Source organism: Pseudopodoces humilis, chromosome 7 (assembly GCF_049639895.1).
Source record: "Pseudopodoces humilis isolate 2021_Gansu_Grassland_sample_001 chromosome 7, ASM4963989v1, whole genome shotgun sequence".
Taxonomy (NCBI): Eukaryota; Metazoa; Chordata; class Aves; order Passeriformes; family Paridae; genus Pseudopodoces; species Pseudopodoces humilis.
This window is the reverse complement of record NC_142206.1, coordinates 58,663,608-58,685,734: the sequence shown is the minus strand read 5'-3', so window position 1 is coordinate 58,685,734 and position 22,127 is coordinate 58,663,608. Positions and strand designations below refer to the sequence as shown.

General features: G+C 41.5%; 1 protein-coding gene and 1 long non-coding RNA gene across 4 annotated transcripts; one reads left to right on the top strand and one right to left on the bottom strand.

Annotated features, from left to right (window-relative positions):
- The first annotated feature begins 45 nt into the window (after nt 1-45).
- On the top strand, nt 46-9,455 carry PSMA3 (proteasome 20S subunit alpha 3). Its single transcript, XM_005528543.2, has 11 exons — nt 46-114; nt 978-1,060; nt 1,635-1,758; nt 2,537-2,638; nt 2,760-2,833; nt 3,435-3,507; nt 4,441-4,506; nt 7,111-7,157; nt 8,640-8,707; nt 8,846-8,910; nt 9,268-9,455. Exons 1-11 carry the CDS (start codon nt 94-96, stop codon nt 9,310-9,312), a joined length of 768 nt encoding a protein of 255 aa, XP_005528600.1. The 5' UTR covers nt 46-93; the 3' UTR covers nt 9,313-9,455.
- A 5,093-nt stretch (nt 9,456-14,548) lies between these two features.
- On the bottom strand, nt 14,549-22,110 carry LOC102105877 (uncharacterized). 3 transcript variants are annotated; one of them, XR_015772869.1, is made up of 3 exons: nt 19,790-22,110; nt 19,213-19,283; nt 14,549-17,534 (listed from the first exon to the last, which is right to left on the bottom strand). It is a non-coding gene; the product is annotated as an uncharacterized LOC102105877 (long non-coding RNA). The 3 variants fall into 3 exon arrangements; XR_015772870.1 differs by having other exon boundaries at nt 19,213-19,981; nt 21,800-22,110; XR_001331838.2 differs by having other exon boundaries at nt 19,213-22,110.
- Between the last annotated feature and the right edge of the window lie 17 nt (nt 22,111-22,127).

The window sequence follows — 22,127 nt, the reverse complement described above, 5'->3', positions numbered from 1 at the left end:
ATGGTTACGTCACGCCGGGAGCGCGGCGCGGCGGCCAATGGGAGCGCGCGTTGCTGGGCGGTGGGCGCGGGACGGGCTGGCAGCGGCGTCGCCATGAGCTCGATCGGCACCGGGGTGAGTGCGGCGTGAGGGGCGGCACCGGCAGCGCGGCCCGGGCACAGCGCGGCCGCCCCGACCGGCCCCGACCGGCCCCACCGGCTCCGGGGCCGCCCCGTGCCGGCAGCGAGCGCAGCGCGGCGGCTCCGGGACACTGCGGGCGGCTGAGTCACTGCGGCCCGGCAGGCCCGGGGAACCGGCGGCGGGGCGAGGCGGGCACAGGGATCATACACTTATCGTGCCCCTCTATATAATATTCTTCTGTGCGTTTCAAATGTACTCCTGTGATCCATACGTTTAAATTATTATTGTCATACAGAGAAGCAGGGGAGGGACTCTTGATCGGGAGCTGTAGTGAAACGACAAAGACTGATACGGGTACAAAGCGAAAGAGGGAAAATCAAGTTTGATATTGAGACGAATTTACCCCGTGAGGGTGCCCAGAGCAGCTGTGGCTGTCCCTGGAGCCCTGGCAGTGTTCCGGGCCGGGCACTTGGAGCAGCCTGGGGTAATGGAAGGTGTCCCTGCCCATGGCACCTCCAGTTGGAACTAGACGAACTTCAGGGTCCATTCCAGCCCAAACCACTGTGATTCCATGAAATATAAAGCTATCATAGGTTTTGAGTGTTGTGTAATGCTCAGTGATTTCACATTCAGGATTTGCAGTGTGGGTACATCCAGCACTGATGAAATGGCCTTTCCTGGCTTTTAGTCTGTTTTCTTCTGTTTCTACATCTTTTATAAGGGGTCAGCCTGTTTTTGGGACTTCACACCATCTCTGGCAGTGACAGGCTTGAATTTTTTTAATAAATAGGCTTGATCTGAAAATGCTGTGATGTTATGTGGGTTTTTCTTCCTGAGAATTGTGTCTTCTTCTTCAGTATGACTTGTCAGCTTCCACGTTTTCTCCAGATGGCAGAGTGTTTCAAGTGGAATATGCTATGAAAGCCGTGGAGAATAGCAGGTAAGATACAAATATCTGTATCAAATATCTGCTCTTTTGGCCTCATTTAAAGCAGTGCTGTTGGACTAGAGAAACATGAGGGTAAATTTGTGGTGGTAAAATGAGTTCTGATCCAAAAGCCCATTTTAGGGATGTGGATTGAGGCATGCTCAGGACCTTCCATGTAAATGTGTGTCAGCTTCCTAGGGATTCCTCAAGACATGGAGGACGTCCAAGTGCTGTTGAAGCTGCACCAGCTGCTCTGGGAGTGTCTCTCTTCCCTGGAGTGCATGTGAAGGAATATTGGGAAGTGGAAATCCCAGCTGTGCTTTAGGGGCAGTGAGATGGATTGGCAGGGCATGGACTGGGTGAGCCAGGGGTCTGCTCCAGATAAGGATTAAAATCACAGAATCCCAATGATTTGGGGGTTGAAAGGGACCTTAAAGATCATTTAGTTCCACCCACTTGTTTTCTTCAGTGCTGGAGTTGTGACAAACCTACTTTGGGGGAAATCATGTCACTGTTTCCTCTGTCTTGGTCATTCTCTATGAAGTATTTTACATTGTGAGAAACTGACATTTTTCTTGTTTTTCAGTACAGCAATTGGGATAAGATGCAAAGATGGTGTTGTCTTTGGAGTAGAAAAATTAGTCCTGTCCAAGCTTTACGAAGAGGGGTCCAATAAACGCCTCTTCAATGTCGACCGACACGTTGGGATGGTAAGGTGCCATTTCATTTTAGGTCTGTAGAAATTGTAAGGTGACCCCCCCTCCCTCAAAAGGACAAATTTAGGAATCAGAGAATCAAAAATAAATAGATTAAGAAAGTAATGTTAATGTGTCTGTTCATAAAGTCAGAAATGCCAGTGGATTTTTTACTATTTTCTGTAATTTATTCTTTGCACTAAAACATACATGAGTAAAATTCAAATTTAAAGTAGGAGATTGAGGCTGTTTTAAATTTTTAGAAATGCTTTTCCAGTTGATCAAATTTGTAAATATAAATATAATAATATAAATATAATATTTATATTTATATTTTATATTTATAATAATACAAATGTAATAGAGATATAAACACAAGTGTTAAAATGGTACTCTTTTACACAGTTACCAAATAAAGGGTGTTCAGGGAAAACACGCTGCATATGAAATTTCCTACTCAACAATGTGGAAATCACCTGAATTGCTTAAAGATTGGTGTATGGAGGCCTGGCCTGTCCATAATAGTGATGTCAGAACAGTGCCAAGGAGTGGCTGCAGTGTGACAGAAACCTGGTGAATACACACAACATGAAATATTGTTTGGGTTGGTGTAGTCACAGTCAATCATGAGATGATAATTAACACGAAGATAACTTTGGTTATTGATGTTCCTGGAGAACAACTCTATTAATATATGATGATACTGGCATGTTTTGAGGCTGATGGCAGATGGGCAGTTTGAACTCCTCCAGGGCAGTGAATATCATGAGCTGCTCCCACGCTCTCGTTGCAGGCGGTCGCGGGGCTCCTGGCAGACGCTCGCTCCTTGGCAGACATCGCCCGGGAAGAGGCTTCCAACTTTAGGTCTAACTATGGCTATGACATCCCCCTGAAGGTAAGAGGCCAGTGCAGCATTCAGGGCTTTTGGCTTCTATTCTTGACATGAGAATTAAATTTTATTCCTTATTTCTGTAAATAAGAGTTTCCATAGTTTTATTTTTCCTTTTTCCACGCAGCATCTCGCAGATCGAGTGGCCATGTATGTGCATGCCTACACCCTGTACAGTGCTGTCAGGCCTTTTGGGTGCAGGTGAGTGTTGCAGACACACTCTATTTGTAAATATCTTTTGGTTCACAGTTGCTGGAACTGCTTTGGTTGTCTTGAGTTCTTTTTTGAAACCTGGAATTAGTAACCCACAGTTACTAATTCCTAAATTACTAATTACAGTTACTTCATCTCCTAAAGAATCCCTTCCCTTTCTGTCTGTGTATGTCTAACAACTCAGGTGAGGAATTCATATTCCCATGCGGCTCTGCCAGGCTTCTACAGAGCTGGTTAATTTGTCCCTGGTTTTTAAAGTTTGAGGGTTTGTGCCATTGTGATGGTGGTGAAAGCAGAACTTCCCTCTGCAATCCTTCTGCTTGCCCTGACACCTAAAGAGCAGGTTACAGCTCCCATGTGATTCTGGTACAAAGGGACTGATAAACACAGATCTGCTGCCAGGTTACTGATCAGTAAAATGCTTCTGGCAATATCCAGGTGCTGTTGTGAGGCAAATTGTTCAATAGAGTGTAGCAGGACAGGAGAGTTTTTCTCCAGGAAGGGTGTAGGAAACTGGAGCTGGTGTAGTCTCTCTAGCTGTGTGTGTGTTGGTAAAAGGAAAGGTTTTAATTTCTCTTTTCTCCTCCAGTTTCATGTTGGGGTCCTATGATAGTGATGATGGTGCACAACTGTACATGATTGATCCATCAGGAGTTTCATATGTGAGTGTGTCAAAAATATTTCCATCTTAGTATAAGTTCCTCTTTTAAAAGTTTCTAGTTGGGAAAATAGTAAGTGTTGGCCCAAAAGAGCTGTTGTTTTCTCCTTTTGCTGGGAAGTTCTCTGGTGAATCATTGCTGCTCGTTTGCATGTCCTTGTTAAAAACAAACATGGTGTATTTCTTAGAAGTGCAGTCTTAGAAATGAGTTTAAAGCTTGTCTGTCAGAAACAGGGAGTTCGTCCACATGGCTATGTCCAGTGAAAACTCCCATGCACTGCCCCTAAAAGGCAAGAATTGTAGTGATTCCCCCTTTTCTAAATACTTAGGTAAGAGAGGGCTGTTCCTCTGGCACTGCCTGCCAGCAGCAAACCCAATCAAAATAAAATTGTTGTTGTTAATTGTTGTTAGTGCTGCATTTTCAGCTATGTGTTACATACAGGTCGATGCACACTCATACTGCTAGATTTCTTAAAATTTTCTTGCGGTATATCCAGTACCATGGCTCTTGAGAGAAATAGAAATGTTTAATTTTTATGTGTTTATGCTTCTAATATATTTGCACAGTAGGTAGGTTTAGCTTGGATCCTGTAGAACTTCTGTAGTTCCTGTAGACTTCCTCTTTTCAAACTAATTCTAGTTTATTCTTCCATTTTTTTGTAATAGCAATTTAAAAAATCTGTTACAACATTTTGAACTGATAAATTTCTGTCCAGGACTTACTGAGCACTTTTCTATCAGTAGTGGTGGTACTTGATGTAGTAATTTGGCTCTATTCAACAATTTGGGGATGTGCCCCAAGAGAGAAAAATGCCAAGGTTTTTTGGCCTCTCATTGTGAGTAAGGTGAGGTTGTTATGTGCTAAGTGACAGTAAGAGGTGTAGAGGGTCTAGTATTTAATTACATTTGCATATTGTTTGTTTCTTTCTTTTTTTAGGGTTACTGGGGTTGTGCCATTGGTAAAGCCAGGCAGGCTGCAAAAACAGAGATAGAAAAACTTCAGGTATGGTGTAACAGTGTTGTGCTCTCAAGACAAATATTCCTGGTTTACCATGTTACCTTTTGGGTGCCTGAAATACATAAAATACAGGAGAAGCAGGTGTAATACTTCCTTGTACATTTGCCAGTGAGCCAAGTAAGTGAATATAAAAGTATAAATATGTTTTTCATTCTGAATGAAAACCATAGGGCAGCATTGTGCAGGGTGCTGTATCTATTTTTTTCCCAAAGGTTTTAGATGATTCTTTTGTTTAACATGTTCTGAAAAGCTGCTCTTGTTAAAGACAAATTGCTCTGTGAAGAGAAGACAACCAAAAAGTATTGAAGTGTCCCTTTAGCTGATTGAACTTAGGTTAGAATCCTGAAAGATTTCCAACTTCCTCATGTGTTTTAATATCTGACACCCTTGGAGACAACATGGAACCAAATTCTTCTTCTGGTCTGTCTCATGTAATTTTTATGTGATGCTCTGTTACAAATATGTTTTATTTTGGTCTGCAGAGGGATGTCACAGCTGTTCATGGAAAGGTTCAGAGTTTATATGATTGCTATATTTTTAAGAATAGAGTATTTATGGTGCTGTAGCATTTTTCACCATGACTGAAAAACTATAGGAAAAATTAGACTTGATTCACTCAGTTTTGAATCTGGTTCAGATATCTGAATACCAAATTAAAGGTAAGAAGCTTGCATGATCATTTGATCTTTTACACTGGAATTGTGGCACCTGGGAAATGATAATTTCAATTCCCATGTGTGCACATTGGCAAAAGACAGTGCTGTATTGGGTAACACACAATTTACTCCAGGTAATTAAATTTCTGTGCACTGCTGGGATTTTCCAAAACTTCTGCAGTTACTGATGTGAATTACTGGAACTTTGCAGCAGAGCTGCAGAATGCAGCACATGGAACAGAGGTGTGGCACAGGGCCCAGCTGCAGGTGTTTGTTTAGGGTGTGTGTGCAGTGTCCCCAGTTAAGTGCAGGTGTGGGATCCTGTCACAGCTCTGGGGTGAGTCCAGCCCCATGTGCCAATAACTTTTGTTCACTGTGGACTGGGGAGGTTTCCAGGTCACAGCTGATTTTGACAAGATGAATTTGTCAAAGTTAAGATGGGAAAAACCAGAAGTACAAAAGGTTTTGTGGGGTGATCCAGCTTAGGGTCAGCTAAGATTTGTTTGTTGGAAGAGATGACTGCAGGTGGAAAAGGAGAGATAAGCAGGGAGGTCAGGACTTTAAACCTACCTCGGGGCACTGCAGAGCAGCTCCTGTGGCTGGGGAGGATACAGTGCCTGAAACTCTGGTGTAGTTGAGAGGGCAAGAAGGAAACCCTGCATTGATCACATCTCTTGCAGTTTATTGTGTGTAAACTCAGCTGTGGGAAAACCTGTTGTGTGGGGACTGCTTTTATCTCTTGATCTCCTGCAGCTCTGATACTATGACAGCTTTTTGATACATGGACATGATCATGGTTAACTCCTGGGATAAAACTGTTCACATTGTTTACTTTCATTGTCTGCAGATGGGAAAAGAATAATGGCAGAAATTAAATTGACTTCAGTTTTCTTTTCTGTAAATGTGCATGACAGTAGTAATGCCTTAGTGTTTCCTGTTTGACTGCTAACTTTATATGCATGAATCATCATTTAAATGTTTGTGTGACACAAGTTACATTTGTGTTCTGGACCGAGTGTCACAAATCCAATGGGTCTCTGTTCAGGGAACTTCTCCAGGTGGGACTGTGATGGCACGTTTGTCTAACCAGGCATGGGCATTTCTTCTCTGGCCCATTGCTTCACCCCAGAAAGGGCTGAGACACTCCACATGAACTCTTGTCATCTTCATCCCTGTATCAGCACCTCACAACTATTTTCCATACTAAGACTTTGAAAATATTTTGGGAATTGGAAGAGATGGTAAATTGCATTAATGAAATACAGGAAATATGTTACTGCTTCATAGGTCAGAAAAGTTTACCTATAAAACACAAGTTTATTGTATCATGGAAATTTGCACCAGCCTTTGTTCTGATTAACTGTGAAGCTTTCAAAAGACTGTGATATAACTGAGAAAGTATGAAATGAGATGCTGATGCCTTGCCCAGGCAGTTGTTGGTTGTTAATATTCTCGGGGCATTACTTAAAACCCAAAATTACTTGCATAAAATGTTGGTAAGACTAAAAATATTGCTATGCAGCCTAGAAGGAATACCAGTATTACATGTGAATATATGGTACCTTTCCCATGTGGTTATTTTGTATTAGTTGAGCATAAAGCATCTAGGAACAAGTCAAGCTTTTAGGATGCCAGCATCTCCAGTGGAGCTTCTCAGATTTCAGCTGATGAGTGCTTTAAACTGGGGAATTTCCAAGTAGTATTTTCTCCCTAGAATCTTTCAGTTGTAATATTCTTCCCTGGAAGAATGACTTGCATAGAGCAGCCTGGAAGATGCACTGTAGAGAAGAAATGTGGTTCTGGCCTTTTCTGTTACTTTGATTACTAAACATGAAGCTCATTAGGCACATGCTCAGCGTCTCCTGTTCTGGCCCTGGGGAAGATTTATATTCTCTTAATAGAAATCTTATATCTGTGTGTCTTTTGCCTACAGATGAAGGAAATGACCTGCCGTGATGTTGTTAAAGAAGTTGCAAAAATGTAAGTCTCCAGCCTGTTTTTCCAACTTGACAAAATTCCAGACTGGTGAGCTTGCTTTTGTTTCAAACTGAGGCTGTTCCTTTTAAATTTGGTATCATGTTTTAAATTGTCTGACTCTAATCCCTGGTTTTAAAGTATTTAAACCAGGTGACAGATGAAGGGAAACTTCTTGGTGTGCTGCTTCTGAAGTAAGAGTTGTTTGAACAATGACCTGATGCTTCAGAGAAGCTGCCCACAAATGATGCTGAGGTCTTGGATCCAGCCTAAAAAAAAAGACTCAAATGCTTGGGAAAGAAGCAAAGTAGAACTTCTTTAAAGGAATATATACAGTATAGCTGTATTATTACCCATTTTAAAATAATTTCTAATAATTAAAATATTTTTCTTCTAGTTCTGCTACTTCAAACTCAGCAGCAGCTCCAGACAGGGTTCTGTTTTTCAGTTCAAATTCAGCTCCTTACTAGGATTTAGCAAGATAGCAAAGATTTTAATAACATTTAAACCAAAAATACTAGGCACAGTCCAGAGCAGTGATTTTGTCAAGTGCTTATAAAGGTACACTTTGTTGCAAAGGGCTTGTAACCAGCTGAAAGATGAGAAAGGCCTGGAGATCACCTCAGCTAAGAGACAGGAGGGTCTATAAGCATAGAAGGGCATTTCCCTGGACACCAATGTTCACTTCAGTCTTTATACTTGTTTCACAATACTGGAAGTGTGCTGCTGAAGGTATCCTGCCTTCCTCCACTGTCTCCAAGGTTTCCATGTTGGGTAGGAATTGCTGGTATTTTTCAGCTTCTGGCTTATTAGTGCTTTCTGAAGCAAACTAAGCAATACAAAATACAGGCTTCTTAAATACTAAATCCACAGGTTATTGTGAGTTCTGCTCTTTCAAGTGTCTCTGCCCAGGATTGTTCCGGTTTGTTTGCATGTTGTGCCACAGAATGAATCAGTGTTAACATTTCTGTCCCACAGCCTAAGCAGTGATTTTACTGGTCTGGGTGGCATGTTGTGATACCACTTGAAGTCTAAATTCCCATTTCCATGTTTGCCATAAGCACCACACTGGGAATCTGATGTACTTCTGATTAGATACAAGATATTGTGGTGGTGGTGTTATTTAGTGCTAAGTATAAACTGAAGTAAGATTTACTGGGCAAATGCAGGAAGCTGTGTTATAACTGATGTAGCAGAAGCAGGCAGTGATGATGGAGCCTTGGTTTTGCAGTATATAAATCTTAATGTTTGTTCCAGTTAAGGCAACTTGAACATCTCAACCTGCATCTTGGCTGTAATGATTTAAGGTGTTGTTAGATTAGCAGTTAAGCCTGGAAGATTCTCTGATGGTGTTTGGTGGGGAGAAGGCACAGGGAGAACTTCTATTAATCATAAGAATATTTTACTGAAGAAATCTGTGACAGGAACAAAGTATATTTAGCCTATTGGTCAGTCTGTTCTGATCTGTTCTTTGTCTATTCCTTTCAGAATCTACATAGTTCACGATGAAGTAAAGGATAAAGCTTTTGAGCTGGAACTCAGCTGGGTTGGAGAAAGTAATGCATTTCTATATTCTATAAACACTCCAGAAAATATGTAACTTTTTGTACTTAAAGTAAAACATTGCTTGTTAAATTCACTCTGTATGTCAGGGTCCTTGTGTGAATTGTAATTAAGACTCTTTTTATTGGCAGTAACCAATGGAAAACATGAAATTGTTCCCAAAGACATCAGAGAAGAAGCAGAAAAATATGCCAAGGTAAGTTCTGATTTCAGTGTTGTCTTAGTGCTTCACTTGACAAACTGTATCATTCTAACACGCATCCCCTCAGTGTTAGCTGGTGTTACTGGGAAGGGACAGTAAGGAAGGCTACAGTGTAACCCAGGGATAGTTCTTGCTCTCAGAAACTGTTAATTCAGTGCCTGCCACAAGTGGGGTCTTTCTCCTTCAAAAGTAAATGTACTGATGGGAACTCTCCTGCTGACTACAAAGGTTTGGACACAGTGAGAGAGAGAGGGGTGTGAAGCTGCAACAAACCTCATTTTGTTTATTGCAGGCTGAATTATAAAACAACTGTTAGACTATTCTTTAATTACACTTTCTTTTTTTAAACAGGAATCTTTGAAAGAGGAAGATGAGTCAGACGATGACAATATGTAACATATTGTTACTCCAAAACAAGTCCAGCTTTTCTTATCTTAGACCAGGTTTGTTTATAATGCATTATGCATGGATGCTGTTGTGTACTTGTTGGAAGAAACCAACTGACCAACTTGCACTAATAAATTTTCCATTTTACTGTCTCTTAGCTTTTATTTCAAATTATGTAGGCCAGCAACTGTACCTAAAGAGACATAAAGAAGGAAAGACATCAGGCCACTGTTGCTTCCTAAAGCACTCCATTTGAGCCAGCCTATGCACAGAAAAACAATCTATTGGGACATTAGACAAATCTGCTGTTTATGCTGCATAGTTTAGTATTAAAAACTAGCACTCTGTTCTTCCTTGATTAACCAATAGTACACTTTGCAGTTTGTTCACAGCCAGAGTCTGTGACTGCTCTTGGCAGAAGAGATGAGAACATGGCCAGCTCCAACAGCAGGTTACAGTTTAAGGTAAAGTGCACAGCTGACAGCTCCTAACAGCCTATGTAACAACCAGGAGTTCAGGGAAAGGAATGTTAATCTGAAGTACTAAGCCCAGGCTTAGTGGAGGAGTAGGAGGAATTAAAAACTAATTCAATTTAAAACAGTGCTTGTGTTAAGTTCTAAAGCTGTCAGATCTATTAAGCAATGTAATTGGAATTAATGCTTGAAGAGCCAAACTATTTTTAAACTGTTTTATTCATCTATAGTTTCTTAACACGCTTCTGAATCTGCTTCATCAATTGTTGACCTTTCCAGAAGTTAAAAACAAGCTTTGCTGCTGTCATTCCCCACTTCCTAGGAAAACAGACTGTCTATTCTAGTCATGTCAAAGTTTTGAAGCAGCAGATTCGATGGGGCTGGGAACAACCTGGTCTGGTGGAAGGTGACTCTGCCCACGACAGGGGAGTAGAATGAGATGATCTTTGAGGTCTATTCTAACCCTTATGATTTTTCTATAAGGTAATAAACTGTGCTGTTCACCTTAAACCTCAGTTACAAATGAAGTCTTGTTTGTACATGCAGTTAAAATTCTAAAGGCCCTGCTAATCTAAAATGCATACTTGTGTAATGAATCAAACTCCTCAGCTGTAGGACTACACACTGCTGTTCACCAGCCCTTAAAACAGCTTTCTCTTACAGGTTTATTTTTATAGAGGTAGTTTGGAAAATAGGTGGCCTTCTCCAGTCTCCTTTGTACCAGGATTACAAAGCACAGGTTTTACTTCCTTTTTGTTACATGGGAAGGGCAGCAGAGAGAGGTGTGGCACTGACTGTGTCAGTTCAGGCTACCTGAGCTCCTGCTGGGACAGATGGGACCAGCCTGAGCCAGCATTAGTCATGGCCAGGACAGCAGCCTCCTTCAGTGCCTCCTCCTGAGGCAACAGCAACAGCTGCTGCACTGAGTCAGCCTGGAATTCCATGTTCCAGGGCTCCAGACTGAATTTACTACTGCAGTTTCCTGCTGACTCAGCTCTTTGAGTCACTGGTGAGTGCCAGTCAGAAACTCCTCAGCAGCACCTTAAAGCATCAGCTGAGGCTGATCTCCCACTCCCTGGGTATGGCAACAGGGAAGTACCTGATTCTCTTCATTTTGTCTTGATTCTGTTGCTAAAATCCCAGAATATTCCGAGTTGGAAGGGACCCAAAAGGATCATCACACCCAGGACAGAAACCCATGAGCTTGGTGTTTTTAGCACCATGCTGTAAACTGCTAAAGGGAAACTGAAAGCTGTCCTCGTGTGGCTACACCCACCCATCCACCCCTCTAATCCTTTCAGTGACAGCCATTCACAATTAGGAACTATAACAACACTCACCAGATTTCAGGGTACAGTGAGAAGAGCAGTACCAGCTGTGTGTATTTACAAGACAGAACTGAAGGACTATAAAGAGATGAGAGGAAGGTGGACAGCCACCTACTTGCTTATCCAAAATTTCCAAATAACTACTTCTTGGAGAACATGGCAATCTAAAAAGCTCATTTGAGGATCAACACTTAATTATTCTGTACCTTTACACAACAAGCAAAAAGTCCCATAAAAAGCAATTTCAAGAGGCTGTGGATAGCAGTACATGCAAAACGCTGCCCAGTGTCTTGCCTGTCATGGCAAAATTTAGTTAAACAATACCAAGATGATTATTTTTGTCAGGTTATTTTCTGAATTTAATAATTACTTTATCAGAGTATAGGCTCAGCCTGTTGATTAAAAAAAAAAAAAAGGAGAAAAACCCTACTTTCATTTCCACTGATTGCATGATAGGGAAAGAAAAAAACTTTTGAGCATTAGGATGTGAGATAAGAAATTTGTTTTTATTTGTGGGGCAGGGGGGAGGGTCAAGGAGGAAAAAGGCAGGAGAATACTAAACAAGATATTTTAATACTGACATTTCCCTTTAATTTAGAAACAGAAAACTAGCAGAATTCTTTTTGATCGTAGGTTCAGCATTTCTACCTCATGTCAACAAGGCCCAGGAACATTAGAATAGATTTCTAGCCCAGAGAGACTCATTCCAGCAGCAAAACTACTGCAACTCCCCTGTGACAGCTATTTTTGTAACCTTGCAGTTCCATGAGACAACCACACTGTATTTTAAAAGTAACTTACAAATTTGAAGTTAGTTACTTAACAATGATTAACTAATTATACAGTAGTGCATTAGCCATCATAATGTTTAATTTCATAATTTAGTCCATAGCTGATAGGCTAAACAGAAACTTCAATGAGTTTTGATACGGCATAGTATTTACTTGTTGCTATGTCAAACAGTGAAGTTGAGCAAGGGAAGAAATCTTTCAGGGAGAAAAAAGTGGCTGCTTATGGCCACACTGACCAAATAAAGAATTAAAAATGCAGTGGGACAGCAAAGCATCATTAAACTTTATTAAATGTTGAAGACCTTTATTTTTTTTTCAAATATATAGAGCTGTCTGAGACAATCAATTGGTGAACAAGCAAAAATAATACTAAATTGCAAAAACCCAAAAAGCTTACATTTAGCAGAGGCTCTGTTTTAATTACAGGATTAGGAGGAAAAAATCTGGCTCTGTTATGGGTACTCCCATGTCCTGCAGGCTTAACCAACATCTAAGGGCAAGAGTTTGATTTAAGCCCAGAGAACAGAACCTGATCAGGCACCATGAGTTCCTACAGAAGTAACACTTGAATCCCCTTCCCTAAAATTAAAATTAGCTTTTCTAGCTGGCTTGAAAATGGTCAGTTATAACTTCAGTGTAACTAAAATGTGGAAATGCTTTGCAAGGCAAACAAATGGCAGGGTGAAATCTTCTGAATTAGAGCTTTGAGCAAGAGGTGATGACCCAAGAGTCTCACTTGGGTTATTTCTGCCCAAAGCACTAGGAAGTTTCAGATCTAAAGATAGCAGAAAAGCAGCACTGCTTCCTTCAGGCTCCACAACTAACCTGCTTTGTCCTACTGTGGCCATTTATGGGAACACATAATACAGCAGAAAGTTAAATACCCACTTGGAATGCGTAACTCCAGTTCTTGCCATGCTGAAACACTTCATGCTCAGGGTTTCAGTGGTGTATTCTTGCTTAAGACCCAAAGCACAGGGCTTAAACATATAGAATAAACATATAGAATAGCAGGAAGGGTGTACAGACCAAATCATGGCTTAGCTCAGTCATCCCTCCACCCAAGGAGTGTTTCAGAAGTACAGATCCAATGATGACACAAGAGTAGCCTGTTCAGTAAGATGCTTTCTCCGTAAGTCTCACACATCCACTGGCTGTTACTCAGCACCTGATGAGTCACTACTCTTCTGTTCATTAAGGCTGGATATGTCACATACCTTGTTACAACTATCTAGTGAGCTAGTCCACATACAGCAGCTTTGCTCAAGAGAGTTAAGAAGGGGACTAGGTGAACTGCAGGTGAAAAATTACAAAACAATACACTCTAGTATCTGATTTACTTACATCTGTCTCCCTGACTGCACCAGGGCAGATTTTAGAATATGAAAGTGCACTTGCAGAGCTTAAAAAGCAAGTTTAAGCTATTGCATCAAGATAATTAATTTTATGCTACTTTAATATGGCCATAAAAGTTACTGCCTTGGATAATATCCTCTTTACAACTGCTAGTACTGCTGATGAAATGATGGCAAGATTGTTAGAAGTAACCCATATGTGAAATTTCCTGTGTGGCAGACATCCACGAGGCCATCTCCAAAAGAAATACTACCCATTTGTATTTGGTGCTGACTCTCAGAAAGGAAACATTCCAAGCAGAATGTGTCTCATGCAGATCTGAAGTATGCCAAGCATCGGGTCATTCATTTGTAACTTCTCATCACCAGAAATAGCTGGATGGCCTGAGGTTAAAGCCCTACATGCTGAGAGTGTGACTGTCCATGTAGATGCAGCACTGCTTGGGTTGTTCTCTGACTATGCAGTCCCAAGCACCCTTAAGGAAGGGGATTTGGAATAACTCCAGGACTGTTTTGCAAGTCTTCCTGAAGATAAAAACCACAGCCATAGAAGGGAATGCAAAACAGTGAATTCAGTAACGCATCTTTGCATGACCTTAAAATGAAGTACACAGTTCAAAGATTACGAAGAGACAAATAGTTTTGATTGTCATGACAATTCTGATGCTGTAATTGCACCAAAAATTTCAGCACAGAGTCTGTTCTCTCCCCCTCATTTTCTTCTTTCAGTTGCATGTCTGTAAGACAAGGACCAGCTTTTCCTCTGCCCACCAGTTTTTCAAGTTGCATGCAGCAAGGAAGTTACTTGTACTTAAGAACTGAGAGCTATTTTGAGATGCCAACTGCCTGTAACTTTCCATTATAGAGCATCTTGCTGTCTATCATGTCCAATTACCCAGAGTTGCAGAAAACAAGTGGTAGCAGAGTTAAGTCTTGCCTTACTGTAAATACATTCTAGTATTTTAGAACATAGGATCTACAGTCAAGCTCAAACCAAGTCTCCTATTTCCAGATGGATGCAGCCACCCCCACACAGTGCTCTTTCATCTTCAGTACATTGCTATTAAAGGACTCTGAAACAGTTGTTTAAAAATGGTTCTTACGAGTTGCTGTGCCAACCAAAAATGGACAACTAGAATGAAGCAGGCAGCAGCATCACACAGTTTGTAGTCCAAACACATGCATGTCTTCAGATAGGAAAAAACTGCAATCCCCTGAAGTCTCCCCTCAAACCAGTGTAAGAACTGCCCATTGAAAATACCATTTTAGGCAATGTGATAAAACCAGCCAATCAAGGGTTTAGAAAGAACACGGTGTGCTTTATTGCTGCATAAAATTAGATATAATTTGGTACACATATTGTCTGTATATCCAAAATCAGTCAAGAGGATTCCAATTTCACCAGATTAAGAGTAGGCTCAATTACAGTGAATTCACCCAAAAACTGATGCATTCCAAACACACATATCTCCCCAAAACCCACCCAAGTGATGCCTAAATTTTTTGTAAGTTAAAATGTATCTTGTTTGTTAGGATTTTAGAAAAGCAGGACATCTGCTGCTTTCATTACATACAGAAAGAACAGAGACCTGTTCCATTGGACTACATTAACAGGTGACAAGAACAGCACAGGAAGCAGCAGCTATTTTAGCAGAATGTTCAAAGCTGTTTCAATTCTAACCCCAGGTGTTCCCAGTTGACAAATCCCATCAAGTGAGAGCTATTTCCCCCAAACACTTTCCTGTGTACATCAGGAATAGAAACGAATCTGAAATGCTGTTTGAGGCAGAACCAAAATGCAGCTAAATGTGTTTTCCATCAGTTGGTTTAACAAGAGCTGCTTCCCCCAGCCAAGTGTTTGTGTCCATGTTCACAGCAGTTGTATCCTGTTGTGCTGCCTGCAAGGACTCACTCTCACAAATACATCTTCCATTGATCCAGAATAATAAAACCCTCTAAAAAGCCATGCATTTTGCTCTGTCAGAGTTCTGAATGTCACACAACACAGCTCTGTTTATAGCTGTAGCTAATAAGGTGACACTACACGGGAGCACTGCAGGGGAAAGCACATCCCTGAAGGTATGAACTCCTGGAAACAGCACAGTCTGGCAATTAATTCACAGGTTTAGAGCTGATGGAGCAGCCAGCTCCCTGGCCACCTAGAAATGAGCTATCTGGAATAATGTCCTCCAAAAGACACACACAAATGAAAAATAACTTTGGAAAAGATGGCTGAGCAGGGAAAAAAATTCAGAATTTAATCACTGGCTGAACTGTAGATTCTTTCCAACAGCAGCTACTTACAGCTCAAAACATTTAATTTGGAAGACTGAGGGCATTAATACTTTTAAAGAATCAATACTGACCAACTGCAGTCTTGTTAGTTGAGGCTGAAAAGTAAATTAACCTGCAGTGATTGAAATAACTTGGACAAGCAAAAGCCCTGGAAGAAAGGCCATGTAACCATTGCTGTCACCAGATTTCTTTTGCTGAGCAGTCATGCTGAACAGCAGTGCTGCTGCTTCCCTCTTCGTGCCAGGCTGGAAGTGACACTCAGACTGCAGTGACACACACACTTCAGGGACACACACTCTGCTTTTGGAGGGTGACAAGGGAGGATTGTGAATCCATAGTCCTGATCCTGCTGGATCACTTTGCTCTACACTCTGCATCTGTAACAATAAAGTATTTTAATCACCAGCTTATCAGTGCTGGCAAGCTTGAGACAACCCTATTCTGGCAGGCGGACCGTATCCAAGGTCTCACCATCAATGTTAGAACCCTGTTCTTTATCTCCACAAGTATGGAAAGATGCATTTTAGTAAAAATCTGAACTCTGCAAGCCACTTGCACAAGCTTTTTCAGACACTGGTATATGAGAACATGGTCCGGAAGAGCTTTATTTCCTTCTTGTCCTTTTTTCCATGGCTATTGCTGCAGCAAAAAGTGTTACCAGGAGGCAGTGGGGAAAAAAAAAAAATCAGTCTAAGATACAAACTAGCAACAGGTAGGATAAAAGGATAAACAGGGCAGATTCTTCAGATTGGCCATGACAGATCACGCAAACTACCAAAAAAAAAAGACGACCCTGAATCTAACACAGGTAAAGAAATTAATCCAGCCACAGTTAGTTCTTTATACCAAAATGAAACACCCATTTCAGCTCTCCAGTCAGCAGCAGCTCACATCTTACCTATGGGCAGCATTAGGCACCTCTTCAGTAAACGTTTAGTCCAGTGTGATATCACAAAAGGCTGAAAAAGTGACCACACTGTTGCTACAAAGTAGATCTTAGAAGTTAAATATTTAAGGAAGAGTATACTCAGAAGACTGCACAAAGTTTCTTCAAATACAACATGCAAAACTTCAAAGACTTTTTCTCCTGTTGGTTTTCATAGCAATGAAATAATTGCCACTCCCAAACCCACATGAATTTTGCTTTCAAGTTTTACTCTGTACATTTGATTTAGATGGGAGTTTACTAAAGTGGAAGTAATTATAGAGATTTGACTCTGTTAGGAAGAATATAGACTATTTAGAGATTCAGGTGTAAGTTTAAATGTTTTCCATTTAAGTTTATTTCAAGAACATAAAATGTATTCAATCTGTAGATGGGTAACTGACTGTATTTACTGACAAAACCACTCTTCCAATTCTGTAAAAAAAAAAAAAATCTTTTCTCCCCTTGAAAGATAAAAACTTCTACAGCAAAAGAGTTTACATCAGGAATAAGGTTTACACCTCAGAAGCCAAGAAAAAAGGCTGCATGCTGCAGAGATAATTTGAAAGCCAGTTAAAAAGCACAGAGAGTTAAAAAAATTTAAATTTACAACATTGGAATGGTTGATGCACTGATGCAGCCTGCACATTCACAGGATACATTTCTGTACTAACCACTGTCTTGTGCCTGCCATGAAAAATGTTATTCAGAAAGCATGAAAGAGAACTGACAGGTAGATGTAGAGATCTGATCCTTCACCTTTACTGCTGGCATCCAAAGTGTTATTTTGAAAAATATGTAAGAACACTCTCCTTCAGCAGCTGTGTGAGCAGTGCTACCCAGAACAGTAACTAAATTCTCATTTTACTTCAAGCACCTACTTCCAAGTTTTGAAAGACAGGCTGATCACTTGATTGCAGGTGATGACAGAATCCTTTGCCACATCTAAATTAAAGCTGCTGCACAAATCTTCAGCTTCCCTGCAGTGCTGTGTAGTTGTTTGAAACACTGCATGACTTCCCCAGGATAGCTGTAACTATCGTCACCAATGTGAACCTGCAGTCCTGAGAAATAATACCAGAAATTCAGTGTATTTGTAATCAAATTCCACATCCCACATGCCTTTATTAGACAAAAAAATAGAAATTAAGCATCTATATTCAGATAACACCACATGCCAAAACATGCAGAAACTGGCTTTAGAATCCATGCTTGAGTAAAGCCTGGCAATAAGCATGTAGTTCCTAAATTAGCCAACATTAACATTTGATACAAATATGTCAGCTATCATAAAATTACATACCAGAAAGAATAAAAATAGCCTCTTACAACATAGCTCTTGTTCTGTCCAAACACAAGATTACTAAATCAGTCTTAAAACAAGCAACATTTTCTGTCTGGCATTAAAAGATTGCCTGATAGATGCCACAGCTCAGGGGCTGGGGGGAAGCAGCAGCTCCATCAGCTGAGAACTTAAACTGCTCTGGTGGTGCTGCGCTGCCAACAGCACCCTCAGTGAATGCATCACTGATTCCTGCACACACTGGAACATGTGGGATTGCAGCTCAGATCTGCAGCCACAAAGCACAACAAAGTCTGGACATCGTTGATTCAGGAAAAATGGGGCTGCTCCTCTCTGGAGAACACTGAGGCTGCTGCCAAGAGCTTGGCCGACTGAGCACAGATTGCTTTACTGGTGTTACTGGGAAAAGCAACGACAAAGTGAGTATTATATTTGAAGAGCTGGTAGAAATCCCAGTTCTGAGATTTTTCTCACATAAGTATTTCTGACAGTGCTCTACATCCTAAATATTTTCGTCATTACTCATGTCCAGAAGATACTGCACTGCTGCAAAACATCCCTAGAGCAGATCCATGAAATCAGCACTGAACTTCAGTGGAGAGAATGCATCAATTCAGGCTTCCTGAGGGTTGCCAGGCTTTGTGTCTTCTCCAGTGGGAAACCTCACAAGGCAATGATTAAAATCAGCATGAAGTTATATTTGAATAATTAAATGTCCATTTTCTGAACTTGAGGACAGACATGTCCCAGAGCTGGGGAAAATGTAAGCATTTCATGTTAACAGGTTTCATTCCAGTTGGTTTGGGTTTTTTTTCCCCTCTCTCACATAAATGATTATAAAAATGAAGGAACTTAATGCTGATAGTTTAAAAGTGAAGCACAATTTTCTCTGTAACCAGGAAAGGTTTGATCTTCCATTTTTATATACCAGCTATTACTGGCTGAATTTTTTTTGCTATCAACATCACATTTATTGGGATTTTTTTTCTCTTTATACCTGCATTTCACAGCTTACCATGCTCCTCTGAGCAGTTTGCAATCACTGAGATAGTAAAGCTTTATGGGAAGCATGTGACCTTAATTTGTACAGAAATACTGCACTTCCACACAGACAGAGAATCTGCAAAAGTGTTGCCTATTTAACTACAGAACAGAAACAGCAAGGGGAAGAGCATTAAAAAAAACCCAATGAAAACAGAAATAAAAGCTAAAAGTCTCCTGAACAGCTGCAAAGTCTGACAGAGTAGCGCTGTACTTAATTACATAGAAAGAAGCTCGAAAATAAGATCCAATATTTTTAATATTAGTACAGTATTTTGGCTGCAATTTTACATGTATTCTGAGTTCTTGTATCTACAAAAAAATTGCAGAATGTCAAGAGCAGTATGTGATTACTGAACAGAATAAAACCATCTTACTTATCCCAGAAATTTTCTTACTTTATCTTGATCTGAAGGAAGCCACGTGATACATTCAACTGCTACTTATTCTGCTGTTCTTATAAAGAGACCTGTAAGATACAGACATTCCTAAGTTTGCTCTTTCTTATCACGTGCAACATTTATGGAAGACTTTGGGCAAGATTTCAGTATATTCTGCAACTAATACACCAAACACATTTTCAAGTGTTTAAGTGTATTATATTTACTAATTTACTTAAAGCCATCACTTAGAATTCCACGTGACCAATGACCAGTGTCATTCTCAGAGTGCCTTAATGCTTCTAATTGTTTTTAAATTAAGAAGCCTTTCATTTGCTCAAGCTAAGACTCAAATGCATTTCCCCAGTCAGATCTCCCGTGCTGCATCTACAAGACCTTTGGTACTAACAAAGTACAGATAACACAAGTACTGCTGCTTTGAACAGCAATCTAAAAAATGAAATGTTTCTCCCTCACAGGTGTCTGTACAGAGAGATTAGATACTAAAATGACTTACTGTGATTGTCCCACTCTAGAGCTTCTCAGCTGTTAACTCTGTGCAGTTAATACAACAGGCCATGATAAAAAGGCTCACCAAAGTGACCTCCTCTGCTCAAGTCTTCCACTCCTTTCCACAGTGTCACTGTAAGGGTTTGCATAGGGGGATGGGGCACAGTGCAAAGATCCAGCACAGCCAGGATAGCTTCAAGTTTCAGGGCTGCTTAACAATGACATTTAGGATGAAAAATTTCAGTATCATGGAGTAAACTCTTGGGTCCTGAGGTTCCTATTCCAATGAAAAGATATTTAAACCAAAGTTAGACTTTTTTCCTGCCTTGCCAAAAGCCCAGTGCTCTCTTTCCATGACACCAGACATCATCCCTAAGCTGCATGAGAACATTTGTGCTGTGCTGAGCTGCCCACTGGGCATTAAGTGCTTTAAATACCATAAAAGAAGAAGTCACCTCTCTTGCTGGCTGGCTATACAGAAATAAAGTCCATTTGCTCACATCAGCTCGGTGAGTGATGTGCCATGAGCCTCCCTAATTGTGCTGGCTGTAACAGATACATTCACAGGGGCAGGATTTTTATGCTAGAAATCAGGAACAAGACCGATTAGTTTAATCACAAACTGTTATTTATTGAATGGTTCTACACTCAGTACAGAGATACAAACCGTGCCTCAGGAAAGCTCACAGCCCAAGCCAGGATTTGCCCAACATATTCCAAAGAGAGATCAGAAGTTCACATTCAAATGGAATTTTGGAAGTTCTGTTAACATTCTGGTTAGACATAATATATTCTAAGTCACAGAGTCAGAGAATGGTTTGGGTTGGAAGGACCAACCTCAAAAACATCATCCAGTTCCACCCCCTGCCATGGGCAGGGACACCTTCTGCTATCCCAGGCTGCTTCAAGCCCTGTCCAACCTGGCCTTGGACACTGCCAGAGATCCAGGGGCAGCCACAGCTTCTCTGGGTAACCTGTACCAGGGTCTCATCACCCTCACAGGGAAGAATTCCTTCCTCATATGGAAACTCGACCTGCTCTCGGTCAGTGCAAAACCATTCCCCCTTGTCCTGTCACTCCATGCTCTTGTCCAAAGTGCCTCTCCAGGTCTCTTGTAGGTTCCCCTCAGATAGTCTCCAGTTTATACACTGCATAAAACAGAACTACAACACAGAATCAAAGCTCCCTCAACACTATGTCTCAACCTTTAGATGTTTTGTAAAGATTCTCAAGCATTTTTATATTTATATTATATATTTATATGCAATCCAGATCCAAACACCAGAATTCCAGACCTTTCCTCCATGTTGGGTCTTGCTTGCAGTCAATTCAAGTCTTGTGTACCTTGTGAATTATTGAACCTTCAGAGTTTACCTGTACCACACACCTCACTTAACTCCCTAGAGAACTCTCCCATTACTTGTCACTTTCCAAAGCATCAGACTTCATAGACAAAAAAAAAAAAACAAAAACAAAAGCCACCTTCAAAGCAGAACTTACTTGGGAACCATACCTAAATTAACCATGTATTTCTGTCAAATTAACACAATAGTCCCCCCGCAGTTGCTTTAGGTAACCTTGAGAGATGCCTTTTAGTTCACAGTGAGCACTGTCAAACAGATGCTCATCACTCTGGAAAAAATACGGATCCGTTGCTTCAGAATAAAAACTATGCATCTGTATTATCATAAACCACAGAACAAATTCTGTGTAATATGTCAAAATGTGAAACTAACGCTAAAACATATGGTTGTATCATAGGCTTCGGCCTGTAACTCCTACTTACGTCAAAGCTCGTCTCTAAGACCAAACTCTCTCAAAGGACTCCGATAGGTGCAGGTATCCCGCCTCGTAAGGCCGCACCTCCAGGACCACACACTACAACACCCCCACACCGTCCCAGAAAAAGCCCTCAGCCTCCTCCACACTGGTCATCCCCGGCCTTGCTGCGTCTTCCTGCAAAGGAAACCGTGGGGAAGCGCTCGAGCAGCAAGAGCCGGTCGCGTTCCCTCCCCACACGCGTCACGGGGATGATGAAGAGCGGCGGAGCTGCGCCCTCCCTCGCGGGAAGGCGGCGCGGGCCGGCAGCCCCTACCTGCACCCCGGGTGTGTCTCTGCGGGGCGCTCGAGCCGCTCCGGCGGCTCCGCGCCCTCACGGCGGGCGGTCCCGGCGCCTCCATGGCGGCCGCTCCACTTCCGGGTCCGGCGGGGCCCGCTCCTGCGCCATCGCCGCCGAAAGCGGGACCGCCACCATCACCCAGCGACGGGGTCATACCGCCGGAAAGAGACGCCGTGCCGCCTCAGCGGACCTCAGGACGAGCCCCCGGCCGCTCCCTCCGCCGATCCCACGGACACTCCCGCTCCTTCCTCTCCCCGCGGCCTAAAATGGGAAAGAGCCGCGCACAAAATGGCGCCTGGGACGC